This window comes from Panicum hallii, chromosome 2, assembly GCF_002211085.1.
Source record: "Panicum hallii strain FIL2 chromosome 2, PHallii_v3.1, whole genome shotgun sequence".
Classification (NCBI taxonomy): domain Eukaryota; kingdom Viridiplantae; phylum Streptophyta; class Magnoliopsida; order Poales; family Poaceae; genus Panicum; species Panicum hallii.
The window spans coordinates 40,998,766-41,023,924 of record NC_038043.1 but is presented as its reverse complement, the minus strand read 5'-3'; the positions used below and the strand labels follow the sequence as shown (position 1 = coordinate 41,023,924).

The 25,159-nt window shown below is 43.0% G+C and overlaps 2 protein-coding genes and 1 non-coding gene across 3 annotated transcripts; 2 read left to right on the top strand and 1 right to left on the bottom strand.

Annotated features, from left to right (window-relative positions):
• The first annotated feature begins 2,638 nt into the window (after window positions 1-2,638).
• On the top strand, window positions 2,639-3,154 carry LOC112881052 (chaperone protein dnaJ 20, chloroplastic-like). The gene has a single exon (XM_025945760.1). It carries the CDS (start codon window positions 2,639-2,641, stop codon window positions 3,152-3,154), a length of 516 nt encoding a protein of 171 aa, XP_025801545.1.
• Window positions 3,155-17,210: 14,056 nt separating this feature from the next.
• LOC112881051 (chaperone protein DnaJ 2-like) lies at window positions 17,211-17,717 on the bottom strand. The gene has a single exon (XM_025945759.1). The coding sequence runs from the start codon at window positions 17,715-17,717 to the stop codon at window positions 17,211-17,213; it is 507 nt and encodes a 168-aa protein (XP_025801544.1).
• A 5,248-nt stretch (window positions 17,718-22,965) lies between these two features.
• On the top strand, window positions 22,966-23,052 carry TRNAY-GUA. The gene is given in 2 exon segments: window positions 22,966-23,002; window positions 23,017-23,052. It is a non-coding gene; the product is annotated as a tRNA-Tyr (tRNA).
• The last annotated feature ends 2,107 nt before the right edge of the window (window positions 23,053-25,159 follow it).

The following is a 25,159-nucleotide window of genomic DNA, read 5'->3' as shown; positions in this document are numbered from 1 at the left end:
TAGTCATATGCTTTGAGTGCTAGTTCTATCACCAAACGGATTCATTCCATCCGTACTCAACCCAAACCGAACATCCTCAGGTCCTTTCCAAATTTTAGATAATACTGCTCATCGAACTTCTTCCATTGGCTAGCATTAGCTGGATGTCGGAGCTTTCTGTCGCCCTTCTTTGTGCTTATTCGAATCCCACCACCGCATCGGTTCAGCATCCTTTGGGTTGGAGAAGAAACGCCTCAATCGATCGGTAACTGGGAGGTACCACATAATCATGGCAGGAATTCTGCTCTGCTTCTCATAAATGACTAAAGTAGTGTATGCTGACTCATTAGAGACAACACTATTTCTTGCACCCTTCATCTTCCTTTTATTCCCATCACCTGAACTTTGAATGTCGCCACCGCAAGAACCGGAATTGTTTTGTATCGACTTGCAGAACAAATAGGGCATTTTTCCAAGTCTTTGAAAGTATCCCCATGATACAAAATATAATGATTTGGACATGCATGAATTCTTTCCACACCCATCATAAACGGACTGACAAGCTTCTTTGCTCGATAGGTGTTGGCGGGCATTTTATTTGGCTTTGGAAGCAACCAAGCCAACATACGCAGGAGATCATTGAAACTACTATCTGACCAACTATGCTTAGCCTTTAGAGTCAACAGCTCAAGTATAAAATGAAGCATGGTCCAGTGTTTCGGACATCCCTTCGATCGCTCGTATATATTTTCCTCCTTTGATTTTTTCACCGTCTCGAAGTTGCTAACCCCTTTGCAGTACCTACAAATAGCTTTGGTTTGGTGTGGCGCAATAACTGGCTAAGAAAATCACCGTCATCAAGTTTGTCATCACAACCATCATCACTATCACCATCAATGGGCCCCTCGCCTACACCATCACCATCATCATCGTCGACATCCGCACAAAATTCATCATAAGTATCAAACAATCTATCAAACTCGACGTCTTCTATCATTTCATCGAGGGTATTATCCGTCGGAGGGGATGCTTTCTCGCCATGATACGTCCAGATCATGTAATTCTCAACAAAACCACCCATCAACGTATGGGATCTGATTGTTGTTGTACCGCTGAATACTCTCATATTCTTGCATATTTTGCACAGGCAAGGTATCATTTGTGTCTTCTCATTTCTTACGTGAATTTCCGCGGCTTGAATGAATTTATCAAGTTCTCCATGGAAATAGGCATCGGTCCCGCGTGCTTTGTACATCCATGTCCTATCCATCTCTGAACATCAACAAATAATTTAAATGGGTTAAAACAAACTCTTCAATAATTTTTAAACTACATACATAGCTTTATATACACGTAGATATGCATATGTGTAAATATAAAAAAAAAACTCAAATCTTTTTCTATCTCCCCCATGGATCTACAAATTGGTTACTTAGAAATGAGACTAACACATAAATATTGGGTTCAAATGATTACATAAATTTGTTGTTCTACTAAAATAACATAACCTCATCCAAAAGTTCAAGGCAAATAGAGCCCAAAATAACCATAAATACATACTTTTATATATACATAGATATTCAAAAAATTCAATTTAACATGTAAAAACAAAATAAAAATAAAAACTAACCAATTATTGAAATACCAAATTTTGTTGAAAAAAGCTATCATGCATGTGTGTAAATATAGAAAAAAATAAAGCTTCTTCTCTCTCCTATATAGATCTATGAATTTGTTTACTTCTCCTATATAGATCTATGAATTTGTTTACTTAGGAATGGGCAAAAACATAAAGATTGGACTCAAATGATTACATAATCTTGTTATCCTACTAAAACAACCTAAATTCATCTAAAAGTTTGACGTAAATGAAGCCCCAAATGGTAAATGCACACCATGTAGATCTAGATCTAGCTAGAGGTAAGAGAGCTCCATTTGAGCCTTAAAACTATCCAAAAAGTTTAAAAAAGATATGCGATTAGCATCAACTTACCTCGTAGAGCCCCCAACTCGAAAGAAATCAAGTTTATAACCTTTCCTCCCCTTTTGCCTTTTTTATTTCCGAACAGCACCTTCCTCGAGCAAACACTGTGCTATCAGAAGGAGGAAGAATGGTGGCACCCAGATTTTTATGGGTACTTTAGGAGCGGGTGAAGGCATCACCCACCCCTAAAGATATACTTCCAGATGTGGGTGACGCCATAACCCGCCCCTGAAAATGAGCCTCATTTTTAGGGGCGGATGATGGCGCCAACCGTCCTAAAGATAGAATTCTAAGAGTGGATCAGCTGATACGATACTCCGCTTCTTTTATATGAACTGATTATTTTTTATTCGCCTCTAGAAAAAATAGAACGTTGCTACAAATCGTCTTTTATTTTCACCCCCCAAAACTAATGCGTGCACCTTTGTCGTCCCCATCCCATCCCAGCACGTACGATCCAACAGCAAAACTACATTTCACGGGTCCGCTCCACCACAGCTCGGCGACGACGGCAACGTTGGCAGCCACCCGTGCAAACCGCGTACCGCACCGCCGGCGCCTTGCTTGTTTGTCCAGTCCTCGGGCCGTACGTGCTAACGCCCACCGCCCGCTATATATATAGACGCCATCGACATCTGCACCTGCAAGGGCACGCTAGATCTCAGGTAGCTAGCCATGAACACCGGCACCATCGTCCCCATGGCGAGATGCCCCAGGATTAACACCACTGCCACCTTTGGCCGGAGGAGCCGGTGCAAGGTGACGGCGGCGGCGGCAGGGACCACGGCAGCGAGGTCAAGTCTCTGCTCGGAGACAAGAACAAGCGACTACTACAAGTTGCTGTCGCTGGAGCACCAGGCGGACGTAGGCGCGGCGGACATCAAGCGCGCATACCGGCGGCTGGCGCTGCGGTGCCACCCCGACGTGTGCCCGCCGTCGCGGCGCGCCGAGTTCACGGAGCTCTTCCTCGAGCTGCGGCGCGCGTACGAAACGCTCTCCGACCCGGCGCGGAAGGTCCGGTACGACGCCGGCATGAGGGCTGGCGGCGGGGGCGCGGCGAGGCTCGGGCCCGGCGCTGGCTTCGCGAGGGACGTTTGGGAGTCCCAGCTCTGCGTGCTGCGCGCGCGCTCCGAGCAACGCCACAGAGCGAGGAGAGACCGCAGCAGCCGGTCTGATGGGCCGCACACATGACAACGAGCGAGAACTTTCACGAGAGAGACACGTCGAGGGGTCCTGCTTCATAGATCATGTTCTAACTTATTCTTTGATTGACCTTTGGGAGTCATGCATGGGCATCTATTCTGGGGTGTGCATTTGAATTGTGTAAAGTGACAGGTCATAATAAAATTCATTGCTCTGTTTATCTATTCTTACGCAAACCAAACTCCTGATTCAATTAAACCTGCTATGAGAACTTCCAAGCTACTTCCTCCATCCCAAATTATTAATCATTTTGGCATTTCAAGATTCATAATTTTTACTATACATCTAGATATACGTTATGCCTAAATGCCTAAGTAGATAATAAAATTTATATACGTAGAAAAGCTAAAATGATTAATAATTTGGGATGGGGTAGTAGTACACGAAATGGAGCAAAGACTAGGATATATAGCTCAGAATGTTAGGTCTCCCATTAAGAAAGCCATCAACCTGAGCCCAAGGTGATAGGAAAAAAAACTTTTGTTTAATGATAAAAGTGAGAAACCCGATCAGTTTTATATAGATGTGCTCAAGGTTTATCTATTTTGACTATTTCTCTGCACAAAAAAACTTGCGATCCAGTTTCAGTCCTACCAACTCAAGTAGTATAGTGTATAATTAGTAAGTGTGGAAATGTTAATGCAGCATGTAATAAATCAGTGAGCAAGGGGCCAGCTCTAGTGCAGGTTAAAGCAACCCACAAAGTGGTAATTACCAGTCAATATATCCACAAACTGTGCAGAGAAATTTAGATTTTTGCCATGCATCCCAAATGTTGAGCTTCGTATAATTAACATCGCAAACATTGGTTTCGCAAAATTGTCATTTACCTCATGAACACTTTGATTAATTTGCCATTTTAGCTATTTAGCTAATATTTAGTTTGATTTTCTTTTAACATGCACGGGAAATGACAAATCTGCCCATGAAACCCTGTAATGTTAGCAGCTCGCTGCTCGCTCTGGCCGTCCGCTCGCCGCCGTGGCTTGCGCCATGCCCGCTCGCAACTTGCACGCTCTGGACGCCTCCCTGCCTGCTCGACGCCACCGCTTGCTCAGCCCGGTGCGGCCGCTCGCCGCCACCGCCGCTCGCTCGACCTGGCGCGGCCACTCACCATCGTCGCGAGCTCCATCCACTCTGTGTTCCCTGGCAGCTCACTATACTGCAACACTAAAACAGCGTCGGACAAACTGTCGGTCGCAATAACAGCTTGACGAAGCCGGTGATACAAGATGTTCCAATTAATTACCGTCAGTTAATGTAAGCTTAATTATTGCCTGATTTTTAGATTATCTGACTGCTTAGCGTATGGTCGGTAAAGTCAAATGTAGCGTTCAACTGTTAGTGGGATATGTGTTAACGGACAGTTGGTTACCATAAATATGTCACTCGGTACAGGACTGTCCATTGGTATAGATTTATACCAACACCACTTTCGATGTATAGGTTTATACCAATGCCACTTTCGACAACCCAAGATATCAGCCGGTACAAGTATATAACGACGGGCGGTTAGATGTTGATTCGGCCTTTAGCGACCTCGTTGTTGTCAGCGTTTGGGGTGCTGTGGTGTTGTGGCTCTCCGTGGACTCGCTCTCGCAGCGAAGGCGGGCAGAGGTCCGGGTGGCACCATAGCGCCAGCCTCCGGAACGCGCGCTTGATCTCCTCGGCGCCCACGGCCGCCGAGTGCTCCAGCGACAGCACCTTGTAGTAGTCGCTCTTGATCATTCCGATCCCCTGCTGGCACTACCCCTACCCCACTCTGTCTCTCTGCCACGGCCTTAACCTTGTAGCAGGGTCTCCTGCTGCCAAACATCCCATTCGTGATAGCTCTGCATGCCTCTGGCCGGGCATCTCGCCATGGGGATCGATAGTGCCGGTGCTCATGGTTATTAACTTGCTAAGATCAATTTATATCGAACAAATGAGTGTTTACTAGTGACTGAAAACTAGCAGCATACGGTGGAGATGGCGATGGCCTCTATACATAGCAGGTGGACGGGACAACTGAGGCGGGGGCGGGGCTGGTGGTACGACGCGTTTGCACGGGTGGCCGTGTGGACGTCGCCGTCGTCCTCGCCGAGCTGTTGCGGGACGCGCGTATGGAGGCGGAGGTGGACCGGTGAAATGGAGTTTTGCTGGTGGATTGTGCGGGGTGATGAGGACGGCAAAAGATGCACGCATCGATCTTGGGCGAAATTTTTGTGGGCAGAACGACCAAGGCGCAGGATGTGCCATTTAGGTTCGTCCAAAACTGAGCAGTGGACAGGATCACAGGAAAACGACCGCGCGCACGGGTGGAGGCTGGTGGCAGCTTGATCCGCTTACTAATTGGACGCGGTGTGCCAGATGCAGAGTTTCTGGTGACAGACGACTAATTGAAGGTTCTTGTCCACTCTATGTTCAATTATATACACACTACGACAAAAAAAAAAGTCAACACCAAGGGGCCATTGCAAATGGTGGACTAAAATGTATCTGCTATATATGATACTATTGTGGATGGTTTTTATTTTGCCGTCTGATAAAAATCTTGGAAAAACAATGCTAGGAGGAACGTTTTTTGTTATCATGACATAAAACAGACAGTTGCACAGACAACCATATCTATGCAAGTTCTTCTCAAACTTTTTTCACACAGCCATCATCATTTTACATGCAGTGTTTTAACCTGCATTTAACTTTTTAACCTAGTGTGGTAGACCAGAATTACGGACTATCCATGTCCTATATATATCTTAATATCTTAATAATAGTGAACTGGCGCACGCCCCTCTAACCGGACATGTATTTGATTTTGATTTAGGACCAGTAGCCGTGTGCAAACTTCACAAAATCGTCCAAAACTCGCTGACAAAGCATGCATACCCATATAATGTAATTACAGGAAAACATACCATATATAATATTCGGTGGTTACATTCAAGCAATGAGAGGCCGGCAATCTTCACTCACCACGGATAAGTATACATGATCTTCTAATTTAAATATCTGCCGGTAGTGGTAGATATCTGAACTTTGAATGAGTCCATCATGTAAGACAAGGGACAAGATATAGTACAAAGGACATTAGTATCACGTTCGCGTGTTTCTTCTAACAGTTCTGGTGCATCTAATGGTATCTGCTAACGTATCTATCTAAGGGGGCAGTTGCATTACTCAAATGGTCGTTGTGTTTTTCATCATCTATATAACGCACGAATGGCCTTCTGACCAATGGCACAGGTGTATTACTCTTTTCCTTCACATTTAGTTCGTTGGTTCGTATAATTGTATCTATTGATGAACAAATAGCACTAGTACAGAGAGGTTCATTCGTCTTTGATATTTGTACCGGCCAGGTTTAAGCCCGGAACTAAAGAAAGCATTAGTCTCGGGTCCAATAGTTAGGGGCCTGTGGGGAGGCGGGAGAAACATTTAGTTTCAGTTGGTGGCTCCAACGGAACTAAATTCTCTAGACCCTTTTATCCCCTCCGCCTCCCCCCTCCCCACTTTTGCATTTGTGTTCTTTCTGTTCTTGGCTGAGGGGAGATCATGTCCATTTTCTCCACGGTTTGTGAAGCTTTTTGATTCGCCCGTCTATCCAACGGTTCTAAAGGTTAGAAACTTCATCCTCTCATCTTCCATTGCTAGTGTAGCTCATTTCATGGTTTTTCAGATTGGAAAAAATGTTAGAGTTTTTTTTATTTAGACACCATTTGAGCTCAAATTTACTTCAGGTTTGCATGTGTAGATGTGATTTACTTGTATTAATTGATCAAAATGAGTATATAGAGTAGTGTGTTATTTTCTTGAATGGGAGTATATATAGAGAGAGAGGAACACTAGTTAGAATAAAAATGTAGATATTAAAATGAGCACATACAATGGGAGTATGAAAAAATATAGATATGAAAATGAGTATATAGAGTATAATTATATTTTTAGAATGGGAGTATATATATATAGACACACACACATGGAGGGATTATTTTTAGTTGATGTAGTTAGCAAGTGATTTATTTTATTATTTTTACAATAATTGTTGCACATGTGTATATATTCAATTATCTGTTGATGAGTAATTAATGTTTAATCTGTAGAAATAGCTTTGCAAGATCATGCATTACAGCACCGTGCGTCCGTTCGGGCGTCGGTACGCAATCATTTGAAGCGTACCGGATATTCCCTTGAGTTCCGCAAGGAAGAGCGTCTTGGACTTGTTCGGGGTCGCATTCGTCGTTGGATTAAGAAAGCATTTGATTGCCTCGCGCTATGCAAGACGCAAATTTGAGCGTGAATTTGATGTTGAGTCGCATGGTACGAATGATAATCGCGAGTTCATGGCTCGACGGAATGCGAGGCGCAAACCGTTGAGGATGGTAGAAATTGACCGTTCGGTGTCCAGAGTTTGCGAGGCGATTCACGAGGCATCGGTCAATAGGTTTCATGAGTAGTTTGAATTAGCATGTAGCTTAATTTATATTTTAGACATTTTAATTAATCATGTTGTGTAATGGATAATTTAAACCTTTTAATTAATTATGGTGTGCGATGGATATTTGGACCTTTTACTTCTGGTGATTGTTAAATAATGTTGTATTTTGGATCCCTTAATTTATTATTCATGTTGTGTGATGGATATTTCGGAACTTTTAATTGTTCATGTTATGTAAAATACTACATTTTTTAATACCGTATCGTGCAATGTAGATGGACTGGCAATGGATGTATAATGCTGACTACCGCTCCAAGGAGTTCATTGATAGCATAATTTTTAGATGTGGCCGAGGCAAATAAGCACAATGGTTTCATGTGCTGCCCGTGCAGAGATTGCCAGAACAAGAAGGATTATGCCTCTTCAAGGACCATTCACAGCCATATTTTTGCTAATAGTTTCATGTCCAATTACATTTGCTGGACCAGTCACGGAGAAAAAGGGGTTATAATGGAGGACAATGAAGAAGAAGATTGTGTGGACAACATTCCCGACCACATTGGATTCGGTGTCTTTGATGATGATACTACAATTGAAGAGGCTGAAGGAGAGGCCGCAGATGAGGATCCCATCCAATAATGCAAACGAGCAAAGTGTAGTGGTGCCTCAAAGAGATAAAGAAAAGCTCTGGCGTGAATTAAAGAATAATTTCACACTTCCAGCATAGTCAAAAGAATTAGTTAAGGAATGGACCTTCAAGAAGATGGCCATATAATTTCAGACCTTCAAGAAGAATTTGGTTAACGATTATATCAAGAAAGGAAAAACACCAACATTTACGGTAGCACTTGAAAAATAGAAGGACCATTGGGATGCATTTGTGGCATATAAGTGTTCGGAGCTTGGTATTCAGTGGGTGCAAAGGAACAAAGAAAATGCATCTAAGAAAAATATCATCACACTCTAGGGCAAGGTGGCTACAAGGTCACAATCCCGAAATGGGATAAGATGGAGCATGATTTGCTTGTTAGAGGTATTACACCTGTGACCATCAACTGGCCTGAACATTCAAGGAACTGGTATTATGCTCATGGCGGAAGCTTGGACCCAGAGAATGGCGAGTGCATCTTTAGCGAAAGAATTCAGCAAGAAGCAAATCATAGAAGCAAATCATAGAAGAATGACTAGAGGAGGCCATAGAAGCAGTTGCCCAGGGAATATTCCAGCCTAATAGAGAAAAAGATAAGTTGACTTATGCGCTTTAGAATCCAGAACGTCCGGGTCGAACATGAGGCAAAGACATGATTGTATGGAAATATAGGTTCAGCGAGTACATCGACTCTTACAGAAGTCAACAAAGATGGAAGAACGAGGAGTAAGCGCACTTGAGAATGCTTGAAGAGCAATTGCTATCTAATGATGCAAGAATGGCGGATGAAGTGAAATGACAAGTTGCCATAGCTATGAGCTAGAAGCAACAACCACAACCGGCTCCAGTGCCTAATGTCAATAAAGCTAATGTGTCTCAGCGAAGAAGTTGTTGCGCTTCCACGGAACTCTCTATCAACAACGCAATCCCCGCAGTTGAAATAGGCCAGTAGCGCTATCCTGTGGATGATATCACTCAACGGACACCTTGTGCACTGCAAAGTAAATACAAGGGCTTAATCTTCACGGTTGGCTACAGTACTGCTACGCCAACCCAACCAGGAGACGTCTACCATGGACAACGGATTTTGGCTACATACGCTAAAGTAGGTGTGGAAGAGGTGTGCGAGGGTTATGAGACGCTCGAGCTCGATATTTCTGGAGGTGACGGGGAGATGACAGTAGCACAGACCATTCATGGTTGCATCCTGTGGAAGAAGCGCAACATCATCCTCGTGCCTATTGATTCGGCATCAGGGCCAGCATCTCCCAGCAACATGAGTCCACCATCTCAACCAACTGCACCACAACATTCTCCATCACCACCTCCTGGTCAGCCATCTCCTCCTTCACCTCATCCGCTGTCGGCAAAGAAGCAAAAGCTACCGTCCAAGACTCAGTCAGTTAATAAAGAGCCTCCGAAGAAGAAGCAGCTGAACAAGAAGGAAGCTAAGGAGGCTCCTAAGCTACCGTGGCACCAAACTTATGAGGAATGCCATGAGCAAAGTAGGAAAGAGGTTGATGAGCACTTCAAAAAGAAGCAGCCAGAGAAGAAGGAACCCATAGATCCAACCAAGTTGGCCTTTTTTATTGGAATGGCCGAATCAAATAGGAATAAATTCATTCCACAATCAGACTGCGACCGCTCGATTACCAAGTCGTTTGAGAAGAAGAAGAAGAAATCTGCTGGGTCATCATCTGATGTTCCACAGCTCGGAGCCCAAAAGAAACAATCAATACCACCGCAGGAATAAAGGGTACTTTCTTTTTGTATAATTTACATAGTTTTCATTTACATGGTTAGCGAATCTTATTATTACATGCTCTCAATCTATATTCCTTATTTCTTTTGTATCATGTAGAATGGAGATTCAAACTTGCAAGAATAAAGGGTACTTTCACTTGGGCTTCGTCGATCCAGCGGCTGTGAATTGCATTACTCTAAAGGAAAACCCTCAAGATACATTTAATAACATGTACAAGTTCTTATACATTCAGAAAATTCAAGTATAATATAATATTTCCTTACAACTTTCAGTAAGTGTTTTCCGCCGTGTAACCCTTTTACTTTTGTATAATTGAACTTTTTTAACCCTAACAAGAAGTGGCTCTCTATAATCTTGCAAAAATTACTAGATCCTAATTGTGATAATTTCTGACATGAGCTTAGCGATTGTTATGGACTCATTAAGGAAAGATCCAGAATATTACAAAAGCATGACCAACATGTTGAAAAGGTAATTCCGGTTATACCGCCTCAATCACCATTTCTTTGAAATCATGCGATAAATATATTTATTCGTTCTCGAACATGCGCAAGGTTTAGAAAAAATTAAGTGAAAAATATCCTGGTAATTTCATAGGCGAACTTAAATTGAAGACAGACTTTCCGGTACGTAGTAGATGCTGCTTTGCACATTTCATTTATTTTATTATATATTCATATGCATACATGATGACTTCTTTTGTCTTAAATTGTTTAAGGCTGGCATAGGGCAGTAACTTATGCATACTACTATGCTTGCGAGAATATTCATGGTCTAGTAGATCCTTACATGACACATACTTCTTGGCAAGCAGAAGTAAGTAATAAACAATATTTTGTAATGTTTCATCCAATTTTGAAAATTATCACAATTTGTATTTTTTACTTTTTTATAGATCAATTTTATGTGGGATCAGCTGCTTTCACAGGAAAGAGTTTTGACGATTCAAGAAGTCCTGGTAAGATTTATTTATCAGCAGGTCGTCCTCCCAAATGGTGAATTCTATTATGATGGACACAATCTTGATACAAGTAGTAAATATAGCATAGATGCTATGCAAAACTTTGCCGCAGTTTGTATGTATATATTTATATATATGTATGTTACACTTTGTAGGTATATGTATATATCTATACTATCCCACTAAATGTATTTATAGATTTCATACTCAGCTCGAACGTGCGTGTAGGAACGTATAGCAGTACTATAGAAGAATACCTAATTTTAAATATAAAAATATAACTAAAATAAAAAAGAAATGAATGGAAAGGAACGCAGGAAAAAAATGAACATTTAATCCCGGTTCGTAACACTAACCGGGACTAAAGGGCCGGGGCGGGGAGCCCCTTTAGTCCCGGATGATGTTACCAACTGACCGAAACTAAAGGGCTCATTTAGTCCCGGGTGCATGACCTGAGACTAAAGATCCAGCCTTTAGTCCCGGATTGGCGGTACCGGTTGGGAAACCGGGACAGCAAAGATTTCCCAACCGGAACTATAGAGCCTTTCCCAACCAGAACTATAGAGCCTTGGGTCCGTATGCGTCTGAAACTTTTAGGTGCATCAAATAATTTAATGCCACAAAGTTAAAACTGCATATTTTTTTAATACGAACCAGCTGGAGAGCTGCCCGCCCGCAAGGAGGGATGCCCAAAGAGGGGCAAAAGTTACAGCAGGTTGACGGCCCAGCAAAGGAACTCGCGAAAAATAATTAAAGCACAAGAAGTTAAAAACGCATGTTATTATTGACTAAATCAGAGAAGCGGAAAGATAAATAAAAGACAGTAAGACCTAATGAACACGAAATCAACTAAGAAAGATTAACTAAGACGGTAAGGCCTGATGAGAAAAGAGTCAGACAAATAAAAATTAACGCATACATACATACAGATAAGTACATATGAAGAATATATGACGGGAACCTGTGCGCAATACGTAATATATATGCAAAAACAGAGACCATAACTGGATGTGCAACTCGAGAGAGTCATAGGGACTATATTAATCCGGGGAATACTTTTGCGAGAGGGCCTCATTAGGCATGTAGGCTTGCGGTTCTATAGTAATAGACTTGCTAAATGAACATTTGCAAGATCCCACTAGAATGGAAGGACTGCAGAGGAACCTCATCCTCTAGAATTGGTCTCTCTTCGGCTTTGCGATCCATTACATCCTCTGCCACCGCATGCCAAAATTTGTGCACCTAGCTTTTCTCCTTTTGAGCTTTATTCACCGTAGTACGTGCCAACATTATTGGCGAGCGATGATGGAGAGGCAGTTGAGGAACAGTAGAGATAAGCATGAGAAGGAACAATAGATGGAGATATGATCACGATTCAACTTTCTTTTTTGCGAAAACACATTGTATAGATGCAAACGCTGACATACACATATATACACTCATCCATGTGAATACATGCATGCAACCTTATCTTTATAATCATACCTAAGAGATTAGAGCGGCATATCTTGATATCAATGAAGTTATCGCTAGCGTCTATTGTCGACAGGCATGTTGCCTACTGCTAAAAGCATAGGCCATTAATTTCTTAAATAAATATAAAAATACGAGCATCCGTACCAATCGAGAGGATCCACCACAAGAAAAACCTAACTCTTGTGTAAATATTTCTCTGCTACCGAACCATCATGTAATTAATTCATTTGGTTGGGATAATTGGTAGGGGAGAGGAGAGTTTGGAGACAAGAGTATAGAAATTCATTGTTTGTTTAGTGGGAGTGAAAAATGAGATAATGTCCCTTCCTAACGTTTGTCATAACTGCACTCTTCATATTCTGAATTAACAAACAGTATGAGACGTATTCTCCTGAGGCCGTAAACAAATATAGTGAAATGGAGGGAATAGCTAAGCAGTGGTGGAGCCAGGACCGTGCTGCCTGTGCTGCAGCCCGGGTCATGCGCATGCAACACAGTGATACATGAAACTTAGAAATTGATAAACTATGAAAGCTAGCATGAAGCCAAGCGTTTATTAGCTTGTTCAGCCCGGGGCTTAACTAGTTCCTGGCCCCGCCCCTTAAGCTAAGAATGATGCAATTATTAAGTATTATTAAGTAAACACTTGCACTAAAAGGTGAAAGCTTTAAAACATTACAACAAAAATACCATCATGTGTTACAGTTAACAAAACTGCAAAAGTACCAAAGTAATTGCTACTACTTATGAAGACAAATTATACCGGCAGTTGGTACGTACAAATGTTGTTTACTTTGTTTCGTGCACAAATTATATACAGTGCCGTCTTTAAGATAAACTAGACAGGCTTTCAAAAATGGGAGCATATCTGGTGCACATGGCACCTTTGTGCACATGTACACATATTAAATCTCAGCCCTCCATCCTGGATCCAACGTCACGCGGTTATTTTACAAAAGAACCCTCCCGCAGCCCCCACTTGATGTATTTGTAATTTTGCGAAACCCCCTACCTCTCTTCCACTTTAACTTTTCGGTCCGTTCCCCTTTTCCAGCACCGATTGAGACAGAGCCTCTCACCGCAGGCGCCCGTAAATGTTTACTGTTGACTTAAGTTAAATGTAACAAATTGTTTACTGTTAACACTTGCCATGTAAATCAGATACAGCCAGCAATAAACGTTGACAAGATAAGCAAAATTCTAAAGTAAAACAGTAGAAGATTGAGGTGGCTAATTCATCGCGTTCTTGGTATTCTTTCTCTTGCGTGGCTTAGTTAATTCTTTTACTTCTTCCTTTTGAACGAACTTCAGTTGGTGGATGAATCTCAACTAGTTTTGGAATTTGGCAACCAATAAAACTCTCATATTCTTCTTGATGAGTTTGCACCGTGGTAGGCACAATTTGTCGGTGTTTTACCGCCTGCCCACCGAGGGGTATACCCGAGGTGGTAAGTTTTAGGTAGGGTGACGCCGAGATCAGGAACTCGAAGGTGCAAACAACACAAGGTTTAGACAAGTTCGGACCCGATATGCGTAATACCCTACGTCCTGTTTGGTGGTTTGTATTGCCTTGGGTGTTGATGTTGTGTTTTGAGGGGGTCCCTGCCCGCCCTTATATATCCGGGAGGACAGGGTTACATGAATCCTAGACCGACACTAGCCTAGGAATCATACTCGATTACAACTCGAGTAGCTTCCTTCTGTATCAGCTAGTCCTACTTCGTATGCGAGTAGAATATACAACACAGATAAGGTATAGGACATGTCCTATCCCCTATTCCTGTATGAATTACGTTATGTACACAGTCCCGTAGTCCCGAGTCTGACACAATTTGATCAAAAGAAGCCTCCATATTCAACAAACTTGAAACCAAAAAAATTCATGGCCTCATCTGAACCCTTTGCTCTTTGAATAAAATCTTCGAGCTTGTTTTGAACAGCTGCTATCTTTTTCATTTTTTCCGCCTCTCTAGCATCTATGGGCTTCTCATCCAATAAGTTGCCTTCCTCATCATACACAATTTCCCTAAGGTGACACAAAGAAAAAAGGTAGTTAAGTATGACCTATAGATAAATAGGGTAATAAAAGAAATACAAAGCATGATTCCTTTTACCTCTTGCATCTTGTCTCCCATCTCTTCAAAATATATGAGAAAGGTATTTCAAACAGATTTTCACCTCTCAACATCATAATAATATGGCAACATGGGACTCCAATCATCTCAAATAGTTTACACGAGCAACTCCCAAATGAACTCGTTATGCACCAATGAACCACTCTATCCCTCGTGGTAGCATCATTAATTTTAACAACCTTGACACCCTCATGCTGCGCAATGTCAACAACAAAGCATGAGTCTCTAGCAGCTATTACTTCTTCTTGAAATATTTTGAACATGTTACGTGAGTACAATATACTTCCTTGTCTCTCGATAGGCCATGGTGTCATCAAAAGTGGCGTACTATGAATGCTAGTGTGATCCGCCTTTAACTCCTCATGCCTTTAGCATTCCAAGGCAGTATAAAATCTAAGCCAAAACTCAACAAAACTTAATTTCCGATGTATAAAGTGATTGAAGAATGAATTTGAGCTTTCGGATCTTGAGCTGGCTCCGAGTAATCCTGCAAGAGGTATATCCATGAAGTATGCTGGAATCCATGACTCACAAATTTGATACCTGTTAGCCAACCATTCATTCCCTTGTAGACCAAAATTAGTGATAATAGCATTCCAGCTCATCTCGAATTCATCCGGAGTCTCGGAACCCCACACACACTTATTTAAATCACACCAAAACTGATCACTAGTGTTTGTTGGAAAGCCAACCTTCTCAGACATCTTCTCCATAACGTGCCACATACAAAATCTATGAATTGTATCTGGAAAAATAGATCTGATTGCTGATTTCATGCTAGCATCTTCAGCTGTTACAATAAGTCTTGGGGCTTTTCCTCCTATTGCCGAAAGGAAAGTTTGGAGCAGCCACTCATATGATGCAATCTTCTCATTTACTATGAATGCAGTTCCAAAAAAGACACTTTGCATATGATGGTTGACTCCAGTAAAAGGTACAAATTTCATATTATATTGGTTGGTGATATAAGTTGCATCCACAGACACTAAATGACCAAAATGACTGTAATTTTTTCTACTTGTAGCATCAGCCCAGAAAACATACACCAACTTCCCCTACTCATCAACAACAAAGTCATAGAAAAATGCAATATTTGCCTCTTTCTTTCTCTCTAATTGTGCAATAAATAACTCAGCATCTTCATTCTTTATTTTCTCCCTAAGACCTCGATAATAGTTTTGAAGATCCCTTTTCATGCATCCAATATTATCAAATCCATCACTTACTTGTAGTAGTCTATATGCTTGGGAGGTGCCTATACTTGCTTTGTGACATGTGACCAAGGTATTCTTGACCCTTTGACTTATTGAACGGTTTGATCGGAGAAAAGGAATTTTATTAGGTGAGACTAGATCATGATTATGTTCCTCAACCATGGAGGCAATATAATACTTACTATCCGACCCCAACTTCACATATATGTGAGCATTACATCCACATCTTGTCTCCGAGCACTTCTTTGGCTTCTTCGGATTTTGAGATGGAGCAACAATACCGCTAAGACGATTCTTGGACCAACCTTGCCTTGAACAATAAAACCTCTTATTCTCAATCACATCGAGAACCTTGCTTTGAGCTCCAACACGGACAGAAAAACCATCTTTATGTGCATATGTCTTGTAGAAAACTTCAACAGCTTCTAGAGAATCAAATATCATTCCAACGACGGGCTTCAATGCATCCTCGCAAGCAGGTAACAAAGAGGCATCCTGCAGTGAGAACAAGAATAATTTACCAATGCAAATTTTATGTTCATTGTACCAACCAATTAAACCAAATCAAAATAGCTTACCGATGGAGGAAGGATTGGATTTCTTTTCGGAGTGCTAAACCCATCACCGGAAGTGTCCATGGGCACTCCTTCTGCATGGACGTTGGCCTCCTTTTCTGCAATGCAATGGACAGGACCAAGAGCAGTGGTATGTACATCATCTCCATGGCTGAAAACAAAGTCTGCAGCTGCTCCATTGTGTTGCACAGGACCAGAATCAATTGGAGGGTCAAGGTGCATGGCGCCCTGGGCAGCAGAACCTGGCACGGACGCGTCCCTGGTGGGGTGCCCTCCGCAGCACGCATCCATGGCGGTCAGTAGGGCCATCAAGCCACCACGAGGCCCGATGGGCTGAGGTGTGGTCATGGCGCGGCGCCTAGGGTACGAGCAGTCCTTCTTGTGATGATTTGAGGCCGTCCGGATGAGAGAGGTCCAAGGCACCGGCGGCAGCAACAGGAGTTAGGGCTAGGGGCAACGGAGGTGGAGGAGACGAGAGCCTCGATCGATCTAGGAAGAAGGTGGAACGGTTCGTATCCTGTCTAGAAAGTTGAAGTGGAAGAGAGGTAGGGGGTTTCGCAAAATTACAAATACATCAAGTGGGGGCTGCGGGAGGGTTTTTTTTAAAATAACCGCGTGACGTTGGATCCAGGATATCCTGGATGGCTGAGATTTAATATGTGTACATGTGCACCAGATATGCTCCCCTTCAAAAATGAGTTACTACACACAGACCAATCACTTTACTCGGCTCAAATAATTAAAACGTGCTCCCACCCAAGTAAAACCAGTTGCCATGAGTCTCACGGTCCAAGAATAAAATCATAACACCCCATTAACCCTTCAGGGCGTGTACGTGTGCCCCGACAGCGCCTAATAACCAGACCGGCTGGCGGCGAATCGAACGCCGCCATTCCTCGCCCTCTGCCGCTGCTCGGAGCGCGCGAGCAGCGCGCCCAGCTGCGCCTCCCACACGTCCCTCGGGAACTCGACGCCGCCCGGCCTCGCCGCCTCACCGTCCTCCTCCCCGCCCGCCCTCATCTCGGCGTCGTACCGTACCCTCTGCGCCGGGTCGGCGAGCGTCTCGTAGGCCCGCCGCAGCTCGAGGAAGCGCTCCGTCGACTCGGCGCGCCGCGACGGCGGGCACACGTCGGGGTGGTAGCGCCGCGCCAGCCGCCGGTACGCGCGCCTGATCTCCTCCGCGCCCACGGCCGCCGAGTGCTGCAGCGACAGCACCTTATAGTAGTCCTTCGTGCTGCCCTCCGAGCAGACACGACCTCCTCTCGCCGACGTCGCCACGGCCTCCACCTTGCAGTGGCTCCTCCTGATATTGATCTTCCCGGCGAATCTCGCCGCGGGCACGGTGCTGCTGGTGCTCATGGCAGCCTAGCTAGCTAGGTGAGGTGATCGTACGAACCAACAGACGAGGTGCTGTGGCAATGGCTTGTGTTTATGTAGCCGTTGGTCCGGAGGCCTGGCCAGGGGACGAGACAAACGAGGCGGGGCCGGTATTACGCGTTTTGCACGGGTGGATGCGAACGTCGCCATCGTCGATCGACCAGCTGTGGCGGGACGGAAGACCGGTGAAATGTTTGAGTTTAATGGACGGAGTTTACTGTTGCTGTGATGGAGATGGCAAAGACAAAGAGGCAGGCATGGTCAAAACTCAAAAGAAAAGTTTTGGGGAGAAGAACGTACGCCGAAGGAGCAGGTATGCATGTCATTCGGATTGCTTAAAAACTAAACATTGAACCGCAGACACATGGAAGCGAGACCGCGCGTGCGTGGGTCGTGGCATCTTTGTACCCTCCTGTTTGGACGTTCTGCTGGATGCAGATTTGCATCCATGAGATTGCCGGTTGATGATCATGGTCCATAGGTTGTTGTCAAGGGATCTTCGACACTGCCAGACGTACGTCTTGGCCTGGTCTTCCATGTGGAGAGTAGTTATTCAAACCGGCTACAGAGGGAGGCGTAGGTTCTTGTATTGTATTGGGTATGCCTTGCACACTACGAGAGCAACTATCTTTCCCACCGGTTTATATTTTGATGAATGATTAACAGTTTATAGTAATATGTTAGTTATCTACATCGTGACCGTCTGCAATATGTTTGTCGAAAATAATGTTTTTGACAAATCTATCCAAACTGTTAAGAAAGAAAAAGAAGATATATTTAAAAAATATCACCCACTAAATAGAAATGCCAAGGACTAGTAAAGTCGGGAAAATATTAGAACTCTATACACATGTGCATGATTGTGATGTGCTGCTCACATGCACATTCACATGACATGACATGACATCACGTATACGTTTTTACACGTACCGATAGATAGGACCGACGAAGGAACACTAGGAAACAGTAGTCTTTGTGCAAGGGTAATTTTGCAAATATTTTCTTCCCGAAAAAAAAGTGATTCTTGTCGTATGCACGGGTAGTTGGAAATTTAGAGAAAGCAACTAGCCTGCGACCCATTGTTTTAGCTAGTAACCAAACGTATCCAGCTTATCCCTGGTTATTCATTGTCTCACCTGTAGACGGTCAATAACCATTTTAAAAAGGAAACTCAAACAAGAATGTAAACTAGGTCACGCGTTAACCGGCCGGCCCAGCAAATCTATTTTAATTAACTATCACTACTACACAATATATTATTACAAACATCTCATCACCGCCAGTTTGAAACGAACCGGCGGTGATACTCTATCACCACCAGTTCTAGATGATAGTAGGTATCACCGCCGATTCGTATTACGATCCACCGATGATACTGGGTCATGGCATCACCGTCGGATCGTAATACAGACCGGCGGTGATACCAATCACCACACAATTTTTATCTCTCCCCTTCACTCACCCTCTCACTCTCTCTCAGTCACTCCTATCCTTATCCCCTCCCCGCCACCTCCCCTTCCTCTCCCCTGCCGCCAACCCCCCCCCCCCCCTCTCTTTTCCCCGACTTCCCTCCTCTCCCCCGCCGCCACCTTGTCCCCTTCCTCTCATTTGACGCCGCCTCTTCCCCTTCCTTTTCCCCACCTCCGTCTCCCTCCCCTTCCTCTCCCCCGCCGCCGCCTTGTCCCCTTCCTCTCATTTGACGCCGCCTCTTCCCCTTCCTTTTCCCCACCGCCGTCTCCCTCCCCTTCCTCTCCCCCGGCGCGTCCTCCCTCCTGTCCCCCACCTCCCCTCCTCTTTGCAACACCACGCGGCGTGGCACGCAAAGCAGCACACGGAGCAACGCGCGGAGGCCGTGGTCGGGGACAGGAGGCCTCAAGGCGCGAGCAGTAGCGGCGCTCATGCGGCGGAGGCGGTGCTCGGATACGGCGGTGGTGCTCAAATGCGGCGGAGGTGGCGAGCGGCGGTGGTGCTCGAATGCAGCGGGTGGGGTGCGACGAGGTGGAGCGGCGCGAGGGCCCCACGGCGGCTGGGGTTCGGGTGCGGCGAAGCGAGGCGTGACTGCGCCACGAGGCGGCGCGACGAGCTGGAGCGGCAACGCGCGGGCCGTGGTGGTGCGGAGCGTGCGTGCCATTACCGTCAACCCTAATTCAACGGCTGGTGAAACTGGCGGTGATGTCACTTTCCAACCGACGGTGAAGGGGTATGTGTAGTAGCGTATGCAAAAACATACTACTCTAGCATTTATGGTGCAATAACGAATTGCCTTCCCTCATCTGACCATCGGTAGGTGTGTGTATTATTCAGACTTTTTTCTGATGATTCAATCTGTGCTTACACGAACAATCGTCTTATCTTATTAAAATATGTCATGGCATACGTGATGCTGTACGGTATTGGCTAAATCAAATTAAGAACCAAATAAAAGACTAGGAAGGCGAGACCCCATAGAGAAAAGGACGGCTAATGGTAAACGAGTGCGTACAGAGATGAACATGTGAGAAAAATACTGTTGAACACCAAGTGCAAAAATAAGGACTTTCGATACGAGAAAGCCTTGTCAATCTTACTATTATTAATTAGATTTTTTTTGATAATCTAATTGAAGTTTTCTTTTGAAGCCTCCACATGAAGCCACGTAAGATCCTACGTAGAATATTCAAAAAATAGAGAAATTCTAGAAATTCTCATAAAAAAGAGAAACATCTGGCTATCAATTCGACAACTTTGATCATAACAGCCATTGGATATGTTATTTTTCTAATAAATTACACATCTCTACCATTATGAAAATAGGCTAAACTAACCCCTAAACATGTATCTAAATTAGCCATCTCTACCATTATAAAAAATAATTTAAAGTAACCCCTAATCTTTATGCAAATTACCCACATATGCCATTATAAAAATAATATCAAATAGCCCCTAATTTTGTATATAAATTATCTAATTATGTCATTGTTAAAAGTTAAAATAACTTCTAAATTTAAATATAAGTTATATAATTATGACAAAATCTTAAAGTTCACCAATATAAAATTCTAAATTACTATATCTACTATTATTAATGTATTGTATATGTTATTGATTATATAAAAATACTACCCATGGTGCATGTCATGTATGGGGAAGATATAAGAATACCAATTTTTATGTTGTTCACATATAGCTTAAGCAGATGGTTCAATTAAATACATATCAAATATATATGGAGGTGTGACACAAAGTGAAAAATATTATCACTAACTAAACATATTACAACTACAACTAAATAATGATGAGTATGTATCTTTAGAATATTGTACGTTAGAATATTTAATAGATGAAAGAGAGTATGGACAACTAATTATAATTATTAGCTATAAGTCTTATTTTTATATTAATTCTAATTAGTTTGTGCAGGAGCATGGGTTGACAGGCCACTAATAATAATGCTGGCTTGATATCAGCTAGCTAGTAAGTAGGTGCACTATATATGATCGATGAAAACTTGAGAAGATACATCTATTTGTATTTATGGGCTTCGGTTTTGATTCTGGAATGTGAAAAGGGGCTCGCTTCTCAGTTTATAGTATATAGTAAGGCCCAAAATTTTTCTCATAAACGAAAACAGAAAGCCCGAAAGATGTCGCGACCTGAATAACGGTAGGTCCTATGGATGACCTTCAGATCGCGACGGCAAGACGCTGCTGGAACCCAGACGGCCGCGCTTACGTTCGATTCGTGGGCACACCGTAGCCACTACTTCAATCTTGCATACATGATATACATCCAAGTCCATTGTTGCGAGCTTGTGATGTCTTCTATCTCGCTCGTATTACATGACGTCGCGTCTACGCAGCAGACTGCAGCCAGCACGGTTGGATAACGAATATACTGTCGTCTTCGTAATCCAGTTTTTAATTTTTAGGGAAACAATCCTGCAAATATTTTTCTCCGACGAAAAGGCGATTCTTGTCTTCTCGTATATATGCAGGGCCAATGGCAACTCTGCTGGCCGGAAAGCAACTAACCAGCGCCCCATTGTTTCAGCTGGTGCGTATGCCGGGGTGTATGATTTCGGTGGGCTAAACTTTAATCCATGTCGTATCGAATATTTAGTTACTGGAGCATTAAATATAGACTAATTATAAAACTAATTGACACAGATGGAGATTAATTCGTGAGATGAATCTATAAAGCTTAATTAATCCATCATTAGCACATATTTACTGTAAAAATTATGGACTAATTAGGCTTCATAGATTCGTCTCGCAAATTAGCCTCCATCTGTGCAATTAGTTTTATAACTAGTCTATGTACTCCTAATTAGTAACCAAACATTCGATGTGACAATGACTAAAATTTAGTCCTGGAACCAACACCCCCATTGCTGGTATCCATTTGGTTCTTTCTTATTTCGCTAAGACCAATCAAGCATTATAATATATGAAAATATCACTTGCTTTATACAAAAGATTCGATGGATGAAGTAATGGGAGGCCGGCAACCTTCTTCGGCCACGATCATAGTTTACTTTGATCCTCTGATTCTTCGTAAAGGTTGCTCAGCAAAATATCATCCTAAATAAACCTATAGCTGCAGCCACTCAACATGAGTTGACCTCATGAACTAGATCAGTCCAGTATGTAAGACAAAGAGCAGGACTGCACGAGATGAGAGACTCGCAGCAGTAATCATACTGATGTAGTTCAGACTTTTTAACTTGCCTGGTGCAATAATGAGTGGCCGTTCCTCTTCCTACGATCGGTAGGCGTACATCATTCAAACTGTTTCACTTGCGTGTTGACGACCAGATCTATACTCAAACAATCGTCTTACTGTAATTTGGCAGCTGGGCTGTATGCCATTGATTGACTAAATCAAATAAGCGAAAGTACTATAATAATATAAATGAAATAAACTGGTACACACAAATGAACATGTGTGAAAAATAGGCAGCTCACAAATGAAAAATAATGACTAAACTGCGAGCAAGTTTATAACTACCTAGCTGCTACAAACTTGAGAAGAGATGCCTAAAAGAAGTTTCTTGAAACATGAAAAGGGGTTTGAAATTAAGGCCCAAAAGAAACTGAGAAGCACTCTTTTTACAAATCTTCATTACTTGCGGCATGGGAGACAAATATGTATAAATGGTGCATATTACAAACAGTAATAATGAATTTCTACTTCTTTGAAGTTCTAAGCTTTCTGTTCTACTTATATGCTTCATCCGCAAACGTATCACAAACCGACCTTAGCTCAGTTGGTAGAGCGGAGGACTGTAGTCATTCGCAGATAAATCCTTAGGTCGCTGGTTCGAATCCGGCAGGTCGGAATTTTTTTTGAAAATTTTTTACAAATTTTCTCTGCGGCTCAACTTCCCGTCAAGTTGCCACTTCTCTCAATTATATAGTTTTCTTCGAAATAACTTACTGTGAGAGCGCGCCAGGCATCGTTATGTATTTTCCCTGCAAATATTTTTGCCAGTCAATCTTCTTTGGAACATGTGCTGAGGGTTCCATGCAGTTTTCGAAATCCTGATCCATCCACATAGGAAGATGAAGGGGCAGTAGAACTCGACTCGGATTCTGAATAATCCCTCCAGTTGTTCAACATGGCGTCCATACCAACTTTCTATCTTTGGCATTGAAGTACTCTGACTCAACATGAAGCAGAAGATACTTATGTTGGTCAGCTGTACGAGGTAGATTTTGCAAGTTCATTGTTATTGGATCTGAATGCAGATGTATAATTTCATATGCACGGATCCAGGATGAATTACAGATTGTGGAGATATCAATTACTAAGCACTACTTGAATTGTTGCTCAAAAAAGTACTACTTGAATAAGCGGGTCAGATGGCAATGTAAACAGCAGGATTTCAGGACATCTCCTCGTAACGAAACCTGAGCTAAGCTCTCTCCATTTATTGGACCACGTCACATGCATATTGCTAGCCGTAGAATCTCTTTTGCACGGCTCAGATTCGTCTAGCATGTAGCAAGATCTATTAAGCAAATCCGTAGCAGCCCACCTGGAGCATCGAGGCCCACCACGAACCTCGCGTCGCTAAGACATTTCTGGAAAACACGAGCAAGGTAAGCTAGGTCACATTATGGCTGGCGCACATATCCTAAGCTGTGACACTCGTTGATTCCACACTTTCTGGGATCACAGCTCAAAATTATGTGAATCTCTTCAATCTCTAAATTAAATTGACCCTCGATATTACCACAGTACTTAAATGCAACACTGTACTGCTAAAACTGTACACTTCGAAGTATGCTCATGCTCCTAAGCATTCTTGCAAAATCCCCTGTGCCAGACCAAATAGCAATCCAATTAGGTCTAAGAATTAGTTGTACGGTTACTCGGACCTCACAAGTTTTGATTACACTACTAATAGTACTTCTGCAAAACAGTACACATAAAATATATTGCCAAATTTAGGTACACCACTTGAATCTGGATAGCTGACAACGCCAGCATCCTGGGAATGACATTTAAGGGAATATTTGAACTCCTGACTATGGTTTTGCTGTAAAAAAAATATAATGATAACTTAGCTCACAATATCCTCGCATATCAGAAATGGATTATCTACTACTCTGCAGCTAAACTTTTGTTGTAAATATTAGTAACATTAATTAACGATGTACAACTTTCGTACATCTTTAAATCAAGTATATGGATAGAAGGGTTAGAGACAAATCACAAAAGCAATAAACTGGCCCACTCCGAGGAGGACGCGGCAAGGCAGTGTGCTATATAAACCTAACCATGGAGGCCCAGCTGCCCGATCCTTCACATGCCCACACCCTGACACCCGTGAGTTTGGTAAGTTGGACCCAAATCTCGCCCTGTTGAGGCCCACGTACGAAAAGCTCCCTCAAATCGGGAAGCCCAATACTGGGCGCATAGCAGCCCATCACACAGGAGCCCGCTGCCTCTGCCTCGCTCTGCAGCAAACGCAAAATACGAGATACCACCTGCAAAAGCGTGGGGAAAGAGACGCACCTCGCTAGCCGCTGATGCCTCCCAAGAGGTCAACAACATCTAAATCGTCATCACTGTCGGAACTGATATAAATCACGGCAAGCTTTCACCCGAGGCATCGCTGATTCGCTGTCGCAACTCGCAACATTGATGGATCAGAAGTTTCTTGGGAGGGGTTTACACATTTCCCTTAGTTTAGATCCTCTTACTAGCTAGTTTTGCTCATATGTTTGGGTGCCTGGTTAACGGAATGCGTTAGACTCACAAATGCTGATTGGAGCATCAGCTCTATATATACATGCTTGGCCTTGTGACTTAGTCGGAATAATGCTGTTGTTTTTTATGAAGCAATGCGCCAATAACTCTTATATAGGTAAGATATAGTATAGTGGCTCTATGCATGCTTGCCCATGTGGCCTAGTGGCTATGGTTATGTAGCTGTTTGT

Coding starts and splice junctions, on each gene's coding strand:
- LOC112881052 (XM_025945760.1), top strand. CDS start 2,639: ATGAACACCGGCACCATCGTCCCCATGGCGAGATGCCCCAGGATTAAC.
- LOC112881051 (XM_025945759.1), bottom strand. CDS start 17,717: ATGAGCACCAGCAGCACCGTGCCCGCGGCGAGATTCGCCGGGAAGATC.